At 45.0% G+C, this 16,226-nt stretch overlaps 1 protein-coding gene across 2 annotated transcripts in view; it reads right to left on the minus strand.

Moving 5' to 3' along the window:
- Nucleotides 1-6,388: 6,388 nt before the first annotated feature.
- Nucleotides 6,389-16,226, minus strand: part of LOC145342408 (importin subunit alpha-4-like) — a 133,683-nt gene continuing 123,845 nt past the window's right edge. For both annotated transcript variants that reach the window (XM_080187968.1, XM_080187967.1), the window contains one exon: nt 6,389-7,809. In XM_080187968.1, the coding sequence (XP_080044094.1) occupies nt 7,711-7,809 (99 nt within the window). In that variant the 3' untranslated portion in view covers nt 6,389-7,710. The remainder of the gene's footprint in view (nt 7,810-16,226) is intronic.

The raw sequence follows: 16,226 nt of genomic DNA on the forward strand, positions 1-16,226 counted from the left end.
GGGTGGATTCTCAGAGGCTATTTCCCCGGGTTGAAATGGTCGCTACGAGAGGACACAGGTTTAAGGTGCGGGGAGGAAAGTACAGAAGTGATGTTAGGGGTAAGTTTTTCACTCAGAGGGTGGTGAGTGAATGGAATCGGCTGCCGTCAGTGGTGGTGGAGGCGAACTCGCTGGGGTCTTTTAAAAGACTTCTGGATGAGTATATGGGGTTTTATGGGATTGGGGGTTATAGATAGGTGTTGATGTGATCGGCGCAACTCGTGGGCCGAAGGGCCTGTTTGTGCTGTAGTGTTCTATGTGTCTAGGGCGGTGGATAGAGAGCCGGTGGATGTGGTCTTTCTTGATTTTCAGAAGGCGTTTGACAAAGTACCTCACAAGAGGTTATTGCAGAGGTCAAGGGACATGGAGTTGGGGGTAGGGTGTTAGCATGGATAGAGGATTGGTTGTCAAATAGGAGGCAGAGAGTGGGGGTCAACGGGTGCTATTCGGATTGGCGGACGGTGACTAGTGGAGTGCCCCAGGGGTCGGTGCTGGGGCCTCAGCTTTTTACCATTTATATAGATGATCTGGAGGAGGGAACCGAGTGTAGGGTGTCGAAATTTGCTGATGACACCAAGATTGGGGGAACGGCAAATTGCGCGGAGGGTGTGGAGAGTCTGCAGAAGGATCTAGATAGGCTGGGCGAATGGGCCAGGAAATGGCAAATGGAATTTAATGTTGGCAAGTGTGAGGTGGTCCACTTTGGTAGGAAGAATGGCAGGAAGGACTATTACTTACGGGGCGAAAAACTGCAGCAGGCGACGGTGCAGAGGGACCTCGGAGTCCTTGTGCATGAGTCGCAAAAACCCAGCTTGCAGGTGCAGCAGGTGGTCAGGAAGGCGAATGGGATGCTGGCCTTCATAGCGAGGGGGATTGAATATAAAAGTAGGGAGGTCTTGCTGCAGCTGTATAGGGCATTGGTGAGGCCGCAGCTGGAGTACTGTGTGCAGTTTTGGGCGCCGCACCTGCGCAAAGATATTTTGGCCTTGGAGGGAGTGCAGAGGAGGTTTACTAGGCTGATACCGGAGTTGAGGGGGTTGAGCTATGAGGACAGGCTGAATAAACTGGGCTTGTACTCGTTAGAGTTTAGAAGAATGAGGGGAGATCTCATTGAGACGTATAAGATGATGAATGGGATGGATAGGATAGAGGTGGAGAGACTCTTCCCGCTCAAAAAAGACAGTAGGACTAGGGGGCACAGCCTCAAGATAAAAGGGGGGCGGTTTAGAACAGAGTTGAGGAGGAACTTCTTCACTGAAAGGGTGGTGAATCTCTGGAATTCTCTGCCCGTTGAAGTGGTGGAGGCTGCCTCGCTAAATATTTTTAAGACGCGGGTTGATGGGTTTTTGATAGGCAAGGGGATTAAGGGTTATGGGGAGAGGGCAGGAAAGTGGAACTGAGCAGCGACAGATCAGCCATGATCTTATTGAATGGCGGGGCGGGCTCGAGGGGCTAGATGGCCTACTCCTGCTCCTATTTCTTATGTTCTTATGTATCTGTGTATGTAAAGAATGACTAGTGTAAGATTAGGGCCAGTCAAGGACAGTGGTGGGAAGTTGTGCATGGAGTCTGAAGAGATAGGAGAGGCGCTAAATGAATATTTTTTGTCAGTATTCACACAGGAAAAAGACAATGTTGTTGAGCAGGATACTGATATACAGGATATTAGACTAGATGGGATTGAAGTTCATAAGGAGGAGGTGTTAGCAATTCTGGAAAGTATGAAGATAGATAAGTCCCCTGGGTCTGATGGGATTTATCCTAGGATTCTCTGGGAGGCTAGGGAGGAGATTGCAGAGCCTTTGGCTTTGATCTTTAAGTTATCATTGTCTACAGGAATAGTGCCAGAAGACTGGAGGATAGCAAATTTTGTCCCCATGTTCCAGAAGGGGAGTAGACAGAACCCTGGTAATTATAGAGCCTTAATTCTCTTGTGGGCAAAGTTTTGGAAAGGATTATGAGAGATAGGATTTATAATCATCTAGAAAGGAATAATTTGATTAGGGATAGTCAGCACGGTTTTGTGAAGGGTAGGTTGTGCCTCAGAAATGTTATTGAGTTCTTTGAGAAGGTGACCAAAGAGGTGGATGAGGGTAAAGCAGTTGATGTGGTGTATATGGATTTGAGGAAAGTGTTTAGAACATAGAACATAGAACACTACAGCACAAACAGGCCCTTCGGCCCACGAGTTGCGCCGATCACATCAACACCTATCTATAACCCCCAATCCCATAAAACCCCATATACTCATCCAGAAGTCTTTTAAAAGACCCCAGCGAGTTCGCCTCCACCACCACTGACGGCAGCCGATTCCATTCACTCACCACCCTCTGAGTGAAAAACTTACCCCTAACATCACTTCTGTACTTTCCTCCCCGCACCTTAAATCTGTGTCCTCTCGTAGCGACCATTTCAACCCGGGGAAATAGCCTCTGAGAATCCACCCTATCTATTCCTCTCAACATTTTATAAACCTCTATCAGGTCGCCTCTCAACCTTCGTCTCTCCAGGGAGAAGAGTCCCAGCTCCCTCAACCTATCTTCATAAGGCATGCCTCCCAATCCAGGCAACATCCTTGTAAATCTCCTCTGTACCCTTTCAATAGCTTCTACGTCTTTCCTATAGTGAGGCGACCAGAACTGCGCACAGTACTCCAAATGAGGCCTGACAAGGGTCTTATAAAGTTGCAGCATTACCTCCCGACTCCTAAACTCAATCCCTCGATTAATGAAGGCCAGTACACCATACGCCTTCTTGACCACCTCTTCCACCTGCGAGGCCGATTTAAGAGTCCTGTGGACCCGGACCCCAAGATCCTTCTGCTCTTCAACACTACTAAGACTCCTGCCCTTGATAGTGTACTCGTTCATCCCGTTGGTTCTGCCAAAATGGACGACTACGCATTTATCCGCGTTGAAGTCCATCTGCCACTTCTCCGCCCAGTCCTGCATCCTATTTATGTCCTGCTGCAACTTTTGACATCCTTCCAGACCATCCACAACACCACCGACCTTCGTGTCATCAGCGAACTTACTTACCCATCCCTCCACTTCCTCATCCAGGTCATTTATGAAAATGACAAACAGCAAGGGTCCTAGAACAGATCCCTGGGGCACTCCACTGGTGACTGACCTCCATGCCGAAAAAGACCCATCCACAACCACTCTCTGCCTTCTGCAGCAAGCCAGTTCTGGATCTACAAGGCCAAAGGCCCTTGGATCCCATGCCCTCTCACCTTTGCAAGAAGTCTTGCATGGGGGACCTTATCAAACGCCTTGCTGAAGTCCATGTACACCACGTCCACGGCACTTCCTTCGTCAATGTGTTCAGTCACATTTTCGAAGAACTCAACTAGGCTCGTAAGGCACGACCTGCCCTTGACAAATCCATGCTGACTATTTCTGATCATGTCAAACCTCTCCAAATGCTCGTAGATCTTGTCCCTCAATAAGGTTTGATAAGGTTCCCCATGGTAAGCTATTACAGAAAATGCAGATGCATGGGATTGAGGGTGATTTAGCAGTTTGGATCGGAAATTGGCTAGCTGATAGAAGACAGTGGGTGGTAGTTGATGGGAAATGTTCATCCTGGAGTTCAGTTACAAGTGGTGTACCGCAAGGATCTGTTTTGGGGCCACTGCTGTTTGTCATTTTTATAAATGACCTGGATGAGGGAGTAGAAAGATGGGTTAGTAAATTTGCGGTTGACACGACATGGAGGTCGGTCACCAGTGAACATAAGAACATAAGAAATAGGAGCAGGAGTAGGCCATCTAGCCCTTCGAGCCTGCCCCGCCATTCAATAAGATCATGGCTGATCTGTCGTGGCTCAGTTCCACTTTCCCGCCCTCTCCCCATAACCCTTAATCCCCTCGCTTATCAAAAACCCATCAACCCGCGTCTTAAAAATATTTAGCGAGGCAGCCTCCACCACTTCAACGGGTAGAGAATTCCAGAGATTCGCCACCCTTTGAGTGAAGAAGTTCCTCCTCAACTCCGTTCTAAACCGCCTCCCCTTTATCTTGAGGCTGTGCCCCCTAGTCCTACTGTCTTTTTTGAGCGGGAAGAGTCTCTCCACCTCTATCCTATCCATCCCATTCATCATCTTATACATCTCAATGAGATCTCCCCTCATTCTTCTAAACTCTAACGAGTACAAGCCTAGTTTATTCAGCCTCTCCTCATAGCTCAACCCCCTCAACTCCGGTATCAGCCTAGTAAACCTCCTCTGCACTCCCTCCAAGGCCAAAATATCTTTGCGCAGGTGCGGCGCCCAAAACTGCACACAGTACTCCAGCTGCGGCCTCACCAATGCCCTATACAGCTGCAGCAAGACCTCCCTACTTTGATATTCAATCCCCCTCGCTATGAAGGCCAGCATCCCATTCGCCTTCCTGACCACCTGCTGCACCTGCAGGATGGGTTTTTGCGACTCATGCACAAGGACCCCGAGGTCCCTCTGCACCGTCGCCTGCTGTAGTTTTTCGCCCCGTAAGTAATAGTCCTTCCTACCATTCTTCCTACCAAAGTGGACCACCTCACACTTGCCAACATTAAATTCCATTTGCCATTTCCTGGCCCATTCACCCAGCCTATCTAGATCCTTCTGCAGACTCTCCACACCCTCCGCACAATTTGCCGTTCCCCCAATCTTGGTGTCATCAGCAAATTTCGACACCCTACACTCGGTTCCCTCCTCCAGATCATCTATATAAATGGTAAAAAGCTGAGGCCCCAGCACTGACCCCTGGGGCACTCCACTAGTCACCATCCTCATAACCTCAAGTCCCTCAGCCTTTCCACCATACCAGGCAACATCCTGGTAAACCACCTCTGCACCCTTTCCAATGCCTCCACATCTTTCTTATAATGCGGCAACCAGAACTGTACGCAATACTCCAAGTGCAGCCGCACCAGTTTTGTACAGTTGTAACATGACCTCACGGCTCCGAAATTCAATCTCTCTACCAATAAAAGCTAACACACCATATGCCTTCTTAACAACCTTATCAACCTGGGTACCAACTTTCAGGGAGCTATGCACATGTACCCCAAGATCTCTCTGCTCGTCAACACTACTAAGAGTCCTTCCATTAGCCCTATATTCTGTACTCCTGTTACTCTTACCAAAGTGAATCACCTCACACTTTTCCGTATTAAACTCCATCTGCCACCTCTTGGCCCAGCTCTGCAGCTTATCCATGTCCCTCTGCAAACTGTAACATCCATCCTCACTGTCTATCATCGGCGCAACTTGTGGGCCGAAGGGCTGGTTTGTGCTGTAGTTTTTCTATGTTCTAAAGTCGGTGGAGTTGTGGACAGTGTGGAAGGATGTTGTAGGGTACAGAGCGACATAGATAAGCTGCAGAGCTGGGCTGAGAGGTGACAAATGGAGTTTAATGCAAAAAGTGTGAAGTGATTCTGTTTGGAAGAAGTAACAGGAATACAGAGTATTGAGCTAATAGTAAGTTACTTGGTAGTGTGAATGAGCAGAGAGATCTCAGTGTCCATGTGCATAGATCCCTGAAAGTTGGCACCCAGGTTGATAGGGTTGTTAAGAAGGCGTACAGTGTGTTAGCTTTTACTGGTAGAGGGACTGAGTTTAGGAACCATGAGGTCATGTGGCAGCTGTACAAATCTCTGGTGCGGCCGCATTTGGAGTATTGTGTATAGTTCTGGTTGGCACATGATAGGATGGATGTGGAAGCATTGGAAAGGGTGCAGAGGAGATTTACCAGGATGTTGCCTGGTATGGTGGGAAGGTCTTATGAGGAAAGGCTGAGGGACTTGAGGTTATTTTCGTCAGAGAGAAGGTGGTTAATAGAGGCATATAAGATGATCAGAGGATTAGATACGGTGGACAGTGCAAACCTTTTTCCTCAGATGGTGGTGGCTAACATGAGGGGTCATAGCTTTAAATTGAGAGGTGATAGATATAGGACAGATGTCAGAGGTAGGTTCTTTACTCAGACAGTACTAAGAGCGTGGAATGCCCTGCCTGCAACAGTAGTGGACTCACCAACATTAAGGGCATTTAAATGGTCTTTGGATAAACATATGGATGATATTGGAATAGTGTAGGTTAGATGGGCCTCAGATTGGTTTCACAGGTCGGTGCAACCTGAAGGCCGAAGGGCCTGTACTGTGCTGTAATGTTCTATGTTTTATGAGACGTGCATAAGTGCAAGTGAGAGGCCTGAAAGTGAGCATATTCCTTGTGTGTGTGAATATGTGCCAACATTGAGAACTAGCGTGTAACTTAAGTGAGCATGTGTTCTGATAGTGAAGACAAGTATGGGACAGCACAAACATCTGTAACCAAAACAGGAGTAAAAGACTGAACTAAAGTATCTGAAATAAAACTGGCAAACTGCACCAATATTTTTAATTATTTGTTCACTGAAAACAATTTCTTTTAACATTACTAAACAAAATATGAGCCGAATTATAAACTGCTTTCCTTTATATCATATAGAAATATGAAAACCAAACCATATCAATTGGATTTTCCAAACTGTACGTACACAGCAGTAACTAAAGCCCTGGTTTTGCAGTCAACATTAATGATCTTTTCATTATTAAAATGAGGTGAGGCATCTTGTATAAAAATGTGACACTGAATGTGAGTAATTATATATATGTATGTACGTATATATATATATATATATACACACACAATCACACTAGTTTCATGCAGTAACACATCAATGTTTAAAATGACTGTGGAGCATTTTCAGTGATGCTAAAATGTACACCAGCAGTGAAAGGTTTGTATAAATACCATAGTGCACTTCAGTCAATTGCAAAATGTCTCATGAAAGGAGTCTTACTGAGGCTGTAGATTAAAGGTGCAGAACTCCTGGCAGCCAATCTGCTTTCACATCTGAATATTAATGCCTCTTGCCATCTTGAAAACAGTTTCCAAAAGCGACAGTATTAATTCCATAACTTTGTTAGGCATCTCCAGAGGCAAATATAATTGAGAGCAGCATGGATGCTCAGAGGTACAGTCACAGAAAATAATCTTCTCAGCACCTTTGCGGTAAGCCTCACAAAATAAAGGGGAACCAAATTGTATTCGAGAACTTCCAGAGAACCACTTCTGAACTAATAGTGTAGTGGTTACAGAAAATTCTGAGCGTGTTGTAATAGTAATGCATTCCCCAATAGTATAAGCCTCCTGTGATTACATACAAAACTCACAAAAGCAGCATTGTAATATTAGGCTTTTGTTCATGGTACTTTAAGTAGTCTCAGCAATGAGGAGCTGGGTTAAGATGGTAAAGGCAGCAGTTGCTGCTATAAACTTAAAAGGAAAACAGGAATGATAAGGGGAGTGAAAGTTTTCTCCACTGCTCCAACTCCAAAGACAGAGGCAAAGTCCAAAAGATGGTTGAAGTGGGATAGGTTTCAGCACCATGTCTCTGGGTGTGCCATACTCATTACATCACACAGGTTAGTGCAGGAAACAGCGAAGATGATTCTGCTGGTTAGCAGTGATCTAAAAAAGCAGCACTGTCATTTGTAATTGGAAGATCAGTCTGGGGTGCAGGAAGTTGCACTTGTTTTTTGCAAGCCAGTATTCCGAGTCTGATGTCGCTTTTTACATTTTTACAAACACATTGATTGATAGACGACCTCTGTATTTTATGTCTTCAGATTGAGTGCACGTTTAAAAGTTAAACTCCTTTGACTGAAGCTTGGTGGAAGGGTCAAAGTTGAAAGTTGCTCCAGGGGTAGCTTCGGGAATAAGACAAGGATCTTCATCAATCTGTGCAGGCACAAAAATAACAAATATCCAGTGAGCTGTTATCAAACCACAACCCCTCTCTGCCAAACACACGTACACAGTAAACACTAACCTATAAACACTAAGTAGATAATGGAGATATATCTGGACTTCCAGAAGGCATTTGATAAGGAGCCACACAAAAGATTTATACACGAGCTAAGATCCCATGGATTAATATATTAGTTTGGGTAGAAGACTGGCTAACCAACAGAATGAAAAGTCTGACAACACCAGGTTTTAGTCCAACCTATTTATTTGATAATATACTCACAAGCTTTCGGGGTTAGCCCCTTCGTCAGGTGAATGGAGAGTTCTGGCCTCAGACAGAAACTGTCTGTGCTTTATATGTTCTGTCTGAGGCCAGAACTCTCCATTCACCTGACGAAGGGGCTAACCCCGAAAGCTTGTGAGTATATTATCAAATAAATAGGTTGGACTAAAACCTGGCGTTGTCAGACTTTTCACTGTGTTTACGCCAGTGCAACGCCGGCATACCCACATCATAACCAACAGAAAGCAGAGGGTCGGGAAAATGGGTCCTTTTCGGATTGGCAAGATGTAACTAGTGGTTTGGTCCCACAGGGTTTGGTCCTTCGGTCCCAATTACATTATAGAATCCCTCCAGTGCAGGAGGCGGTCATTCAACCCATCGAGCCTGCACCGACAACAATCCTATCCAGGCCCTATCTCCATAAACCCAAGTATTTATCCTACTAATCCCCCTGATGCCAAGGGCAATTTAGCGTGGCCAATCCACCTAATTTGCACATCTTTGGACTATGGGAGAAACCAGAGCACCTGGAGGAAACCCACGCAGACACAGGGAGAATCCGCACAAGCAGTGACACAAGGCCAGAATTGAACCAGGGTCCCTGAAGCTGTGAGGCAGCAGCGCTAACCACTGTGCCATTCACAATCTATATTAATGCACTGGAGGGATTGAAGGTACCATAACCAACTTTGCAGATAACATTAAAAAGGTGGGAAAGTGAGTTGTGATAAAATAAGCAATTTATAAATAGATAGAGATAGGTGAGTGGCCAAAATTGACAGATGGAGTTTAAATGGTTAAATGTGAGGTTGTCCATTTTGGTTGGAACACTTGGTACATCTTACCATTCAGAGCTATAGGGTAAGTGCTGGTAGATGGGATTAGGTGAAAGTTCAGGTGTTTCTAATGTATTGGTGTGGACTCGATGGGCTGAAAGGCCTCTTCTGTGCTGAATGATTCTACGATTCTATGCAATAGAAAGGCAAGTAATTATCTAAACAGAAAGAAACTTCAGAGTGCTTTGATGCAGAGGGATCTGGGTGTCTTCATGTATAGAAACCAGAAGTAGGAGTAGGCCATTTGGCCCTTCGAGCCTGCTCCATCATTCATTTTGATCATGGCCAATCATCATATTTAATATCCTGATCCCACTTTTGCCCCATATCCCTTGATTCTTTAGTCCCAAGGACTACATCTAATTTCTTGTTGAAATCAGACAATGTTTTGGCCTCAACTACTTTCTGTGGTAGTGAATTTCACACACTCACAACCCTCTGGGTTAAGAAATTTCTTCTCACCTCAGTTTTGAAAGGTTTACTCCTTATCCTCAAAGTATGATCCCTGGTTCAGGATTTCTCCCACCATTGGGAACATTCTTTCTCAATCTACCCTGTCAAACTCTGTTAGAATTTTATAAGATTCTATGAGATCCCCTCTCTTCAAAAGTCCAGTGAATATAACCTTAATTGAATTAGTCTCTCCTCACATGACAGATCTGCCATCCCAGGAATCAGCCTGGTAAATCTTCGCTGTTTTCCCCCATAGCAAGAACTTCCTCCCTCAGATAAGGACAATAAAACTGCACACAATACTCCAGGTGTGACCTCATCAACGTATGATGCATTTTGGTAGATCAAACCAGGGCAGAACTTACTCAGTTAATGGTACGGCGCAGGGGGGAGCTTCAGAACAAAGAGATCTAGGGGTACATATTCATAGCTCCTTGAAAGTGGAGTCACAGGTGGACAGAGTGGTGAAGAAGGCATTCAGCATGCTCGGTTTCATTGGTCAGAACACTGAACATGAAGTTACTGTGAAAATCCCCTAGCCACCACAATCTGGTGCCTGTTTGGGTACACCGAGGGAGGATTTAGCCTGGCCAATGCACCTAGCCAGCACGTCTTTTGGGCTGTGGGGGTGGTGGGTGGGGAGATCCGCGCAGAAAATGTGTGGGCTCCGCACAGACAGTGGCCCGGGTGGGAGTTGAACCCGTGTCCCTGGCGCTGTGAGGCGGCAGTGCTAAACACTGTGCCATAATGCATCATGTAACAACAGCTCTTAAAAACAGCATCTTGGCCCACAAAATTAAAAGAAGACAAATCCGCAAAGTAGAATTATGAGATATATCGCTGAGTTCAGGTACATCCAAAACCAAGACAGAAAATTCCTGAGTCGCAATGAAGTAAACCTCACAACTTAACCTTCATTCTCTCTGTTTGCATTCTCGCTGTGCACCTTCCTGGCGTTACTATCGTAATGCAGGAGGTTAAAATATAAATGGATAACTAGCTGTAGCAGAGTTGTGCAGGCAGCATTGCAATGGAGGCAAGTTCACCAGCTCAGAGGATTTGCATTCAGTAAAGGTCATAAAAACAGATTTGACCAAATCAATTATTGTCGAAGCCCATCAAACCTTTAAGATCTATCGGGCCATTCATCATCGAGTCACATGTAGCAGTTTGTAAGGTTCCAGCTGTGAACTAATAGCCATCAATAAAAATATGAAAAGTAGAAAGGGACCAGACCTGGAAAGCTGCCAGTGCAAGCAACCCGTGGAAGACGCTATTTGCCAAATCTCGTGATTCACTTGCAGGATGTTTTTGAATGTTGAGTGATTCGTGTCGCAAATGTGATATCCCCTTGCGTATTTAAATTTCCCTCCCTGCATTTGGAGAGTCTGTTTACAAGAAGACTGTTGTGAAGTTCACAAGAGCTGGCAACGCGATGTTCCGTGAGCAAGCATGGGCAGAAAGAGAGCAGAGGAAGAAGGGAGTCAAAAGAGAGGGTGGGGACATAAACCAAAGTAGAACTCTTGGTGAACCCCTTCACACGAGTATTCTGCTTCTGTATCCTAGGATTTGGGACCAGTTTTGATCAAACTTTGCCCCTTAACCCCCATAGCTCTACACCTTCCAGAGCTCTGCAACCTTCTGCTTCTGGCCTCCTGCCTCTTCTGGCAGCCAGTCCTTCAGCTCTGCACAATCCTACTCCTCTCCCCTGCTTTAAGATGCTACTTAAAAGAAGAAACCTACGCGAGTAATTGGGACTAGCTTAGTGGTAAAAACTGGGTGGCATGGACAAGTTGGGCCAAAGGGCCTGTTTCCAGGCTGTGAACCTCGATGACTCTCTCTTTTCGATGACACTATTGAATACAGGAGTTGGGATGTCTTGTTAAAGTTGTACAAGACATTGTTATGGCCACACTTGGAATACTGTGTACAGTTCTGGTCACCCTATTATAGAAAGGATAATATTAAACTAGAAAGAGTGCAGAAGAGATTTACTCGGATGCTACCGGGACTTGATGGATTGAGATACAAGAAGAAACTGGATAGACTGGGACTTTTTTCTCTGGAACGTAGGAAGCTTTGGGGTGATCTTATGGTGGTTTATAAAATAATAAGGGGCAATAGATCAGCAAGATAGTCAATATCTTTTCCTAAAGGTAGGGGAGTCTAAACTAGAGGGCACAGTTTTAAGGTGAGAGGGGAGAGACACAAAAGGGTCCAGAGGGGCAATTTTTTCACACAGAGGATGGTGAATGTCTGGAACAAGCTGCCAGAGGCAGTAGTAGAGTACAACTTGTCTTTTAAAAAGTGTTTAGACAGTTACATGGGTAAGATAGCTATAGAGTGATATAGGCCAAACATGGGCAATTGAGACTAGCTTAGTGGTTTAAAAAAAAAGGGGCAGCATGGGCAAGTTGGGCCAAAGGGCCTGTTTCCACGCTGTAAACTTTTATGAGTCTATGAAGGCCAACATACCATTTGCCTTCTTTACTGCCTGCTGTATCTGCACGTTTACTTTCAGTGACTGATGCACGAAAACACCAAGATCTTGCTGAGTATCCACCTCTCAATTTACACCCATTCAAGTAATTATCTGTCTCCTTATTATTGCTATCAAAGTGAATAACCTCACATTTATCCACATTATGCTGCATCTACCACGCACATGCCCACATTCTCAACCTGTCCAAATCACGCTGAAGCATCTGATAACATCTAGGAGGATAACAGATAAATCTTTGAACAGTAAGGTAAGTGGAGCTGAGTCCACAAAAAGATCAGCCATGATGTTATTGAATGGCAGAGCAGGCTCGAGGGGCCAGATGGCCAACTCCTGCTCCCAGTTCTTATATTCACTCTCTCACCCAACTTTGTATCATCTGCAAATTTAGAGATAATACATTCAGTTCCCTCTGCGAAATCATTAATATATAATGTGAACAGTTTGGGTCCTAACACAGATCTCTGTGGAACCCCACTAGTCACTGACTGCCAATCAGAAAAAGACTCATTTATGCCAACTCTTTGCTTCCTATCTGCTAACCAGCTTTCTATCCATCTCAAGCTATTACCTGCAATCCCATGTGCTTTAACATTACATAGTAGCTTGTTACGTTAGACCTTGTCGAAAGCCGATGTTAGGCTCCCTGGTCTATAATTCCCTGTTTTCTCTCTATTTCCCTTTTTGAAAAGCAGGCTTACATTAGCTACCTTCCAATCTGTAGGAAAAGATCAACCATGATCTTACTGAACGGTGGAGTAGGTTCGAGGGGCCAGACAACCTACTCCTGCTCCTAGTTCTTATTCCAAAGTCCAAAGAATTTTGGAAAATAATAGATCTACTATTCTATCAGCCAGGCGAGGGTCTGGCAGATGGAGTACAATGTTGGTAAATGTGAGGTCATCCATTTTGATAGGAATAACAGCAAATTGAACTACTATTTAAATGGTAAAAAAATTGCAGTATGCTGCTGTGCAGAGGGATCTGGGTGTCCTTGTGTAGGAATCTCAAGGAGTTGGTTTGCAGGTGCAGCAGGTAATTAAGGCGGCAAATGGAATTTTGTCCTTCATTGCTCAAGAGATGGTGTTTAAAAGCAGTGAGGTTATGTTGCAACTGTATAAGGTGCTGGTGAGGCCAAACCTGGAGTACTGTGTACAGTTTTGGTCTCCTTACTTGAGAAAGGATATACTGGCACTGGAGGGGGTGCAGGGGAGATTCACTAGGTTGATTCCAGAGTTGAGAGGGTTGGCTTATGAGGAGAGATTGAGTAGACTGGGGCTATGCACATTCGAATTCAGAAGAATGAGGGGAGATCTTATAGAAACATATAAGATTATGAAGGGAATCGATAAGATAGAAGCAGGGATGTTGTTTCCACTGGAGGATGAAACTAGAACTAGGGGGCATAGCCTCAAAATAAGGAGCAGCAGATTTAGGACTGAGTTGAGGAGGAACTTCTTCACACAAAGGGTTGTGAATCTGTGGAATTCCCTGCCCAGTGAAGGAGGATAGCGAATGTTGTCCCATTGTTTAAGAAGGGGAACAGAGACTTCCCCGGGAATTATAGACCGGTGAGTCTTACTTCTGTTGTGGGCAAGGTTTTAGAAAAAATTATTAGGGATAGGATTTATAGTTATTTAGAGAGTAATGAATTGATTGGAGATAGTCAGCATGGTTTTGTGAAGGGTAGGTCATGCCTTACTAACCTTATTGAGTTTTTTGAGAAAGTGACCAAAGAGGTGGATGGGGGTAGGGCAGTTGACGTGGTATATATGGACTTTAGTAAGGCGTTTGATAAGGTTCACCATGGAAGGCTTCTGCAGAAAATGCAGATGTATGGGATTGAGGGTGATTTAGGTAATTGGATCAGGAATTGGCTAGCAGATAGGAGACAGAGGGTGGTGGTTGATGGTAAATATTCATCATGGAGTTTGGTTACGAGTGGTGTGCCTCAGGGATCTGTTTTGGGGCCACTGCTGTTTGTAATTTTTATAAATGATCTGGATGAGGGTATAGTTGGGTGGATTAGTAAATTTGCTGATGACACCAAAGTCGGAGGTGTGGTAGATAGTGAGGAAGGGTGTCATAGTTTACAGAGAGACTTGGACAAGTTGCAGAGCTGGGCCGAGAGGTGGCGGATGGAGTTTAATGCGGAGAAGTGTGAGGTAATTCACTTTGGCAGGAATAACAGATGTGTCGAGTATAGGGCTAACGGTAGGACTCTGAATAGTGTGGATGAACAGAGGGATCTAGGTGTATGTGTACATAGATCCCTGAAAGTTGGGAATCAAGTAGATAAGGTTGTTAGGAAGGCATACGGTGTCTTGACGTTTATTGGTAGGGGGACTGAATTTAGGAGCCGCAACGTCATGTTGCAATTGTACAAAACTCTGGTGCGTCTGCACTTGGAGTATTGTGTGCAGTTCTGGTCCCCACATTATAGGAAGGATGTGGAGGCTTTGGAGAGGGTGCAGAGGAGGTTTACCAGGATGTTGCCTGTTATGGAGGGGAGGTTCTATGCGGAGAGACTGAGGGATTTGAGGTTGTTTTCGTTAGAAAGAAGGCGGCTAAGAGGGGACCTTATTGAAACAAAGAACAAAGAACAACCCAGCACGGGAAACAGGCCCTTCGGCCCAATGAGCCCACGCCACCGCATCATCCTACACCTATTCTACCCTGCGTGTCTACGAATGGAACCCCTAACTTAGCCAGATTCAGGGGAGAATAGTGTCAATTTGGTAAACCAATCAGCCTAAGAGCACATCTTTGGGGTGTGGGAGGAAAGCGGAGCGCCCGGAGGAAACCCACGCAACCACAGGGAGATGATTAGAGGTTTAGATAGGGTGGACAGTGATAGCCTTTTTCCTCGGATGGAGAAAGCTAGCACGAGGGGGCATGGCTTTAAATTAAGGGGGGGTAGTTGTAGGACGGATGTCAGAGGTAGGTTCTTTACCCAGAGAGTGGTGAGGGATTGGAATGCCCTGCCTGCTGCAGTTGTAAATGCGCCTAGTTTGGGGGCGTTTAAGAGATCCGTGGATAGGTTTATGGATGGAAAGGGATTGGTTTAGGTTAGAGGGTCATTGCTTTTTAATTGGTCGGCGCAATATCGTGGGCCGAAGGGCCTGTTCTGCGCTGTAATGTTTTATGTTCTATGAAACATTTGAGGCCACCTCATTGAATGTTTTTAAGGCACGGATAGATAAATTTTTGAACAGTAAAGGAATTATGGTGAGCGGGCGGGTAAATGGAGCTGAGTCCACAAAAAGATCAGCCATGATTTTATTGAATGGCGGGGCAGGCTCGAGGGGGCAGATGGCCCACTCCTGCTCCTAGTTCTTATGTTCTTATTTCCAGGGCCACTTCCTTAAGTACTCTGGGATGAAGATTATCAGGACCTGGAGATTTATCCACCTTCAATCCCATCAATTTCCCCGAAGCTATTTCTCTACTAATGCTGATTTCCATCAGCTCCTCACTAAAACTTGTTTCTCTTAGCACTTCTGGTACATTATTCATTGCTTCCGTCTTCACAAAGGAAGACAAGTACAAATTTAATTCCTCAGCCATTTCTTTATTCCCTGTTATGATTTCTTCCATTTCTGACTGTTGGGTCCCTATATTCGTTTTTGTCAATCTTTTTCTCTTTACATACCTGTAAAAACTGTTACAGTCAGTTTTTAAGTCCCCACTAGCTTACTTTCATACTCTATTTTTCCTTCTTCATCTTATTCATGAATCGCAGCAAATGAGTATGCAGGTACTGCGGGTAATAAGGAAGGCAAATGGAATTTTGGCATTTACTGCTAGAGGAATAGAATATAAAGGTGGTGAAGTGTTGCTGCTACTATTCAAAGCATTAGTGAACCACACTTAGAAGTTTGCGTTCAGTTTTGGTCCCTTTACTTGAGGAGGGGTGTAGTTGCATTGGAAGCGGCTCAGAGGAGCTTCACCAGAGATGAGGGATTTGTCCTATGAAGAGAGGTTGATCAGTTTAAGCTGATACACTCTACAGTTTAGAAGGAGGAGAGAAGATCTAACTGAGGTATAAAATGCTAAAGGGGACTGACAGCATGGATACAGAGAGGATGTTTCCTCTTGTAGGACAATCCTGAATGTGAGGTCACAGTTTTAGGATAAAGGATAGCAGATTTAAAACAGAAATGTGGAGAAATTACTTCTCTCTGTTAAATAACTTAAATAAGTTAAGTGCCTATGGTATTAAAGGTAAGATCCTGGCGTGGATAGAGGATTGGCTGACTGGCAGAAGGCAAAGAGTGGGAATAAAGGGGTCTCTCTCAGGATGGCAGCCGGTGACTAATGGTGTGCTTGAGGCATC

The sequence above is a fragment of the Carcharhinus amblyrhynchos genome, chromosome 4 (assembly GCF_965287045.1).
Source record: "Carcharhinus amblyrhynchos chromosome 4, sCarAmb.v2.hapA, whole genome shotgun sequence".
NCBI classification, from domain to species: domain Eukaryota; kingdom Metazoa; phylum Chordata; class Chondrichthyes; order Carcharhiniformes; family Carcharhinidae; genus Carcharhinus; species Carcharhinus amblyrhynchos.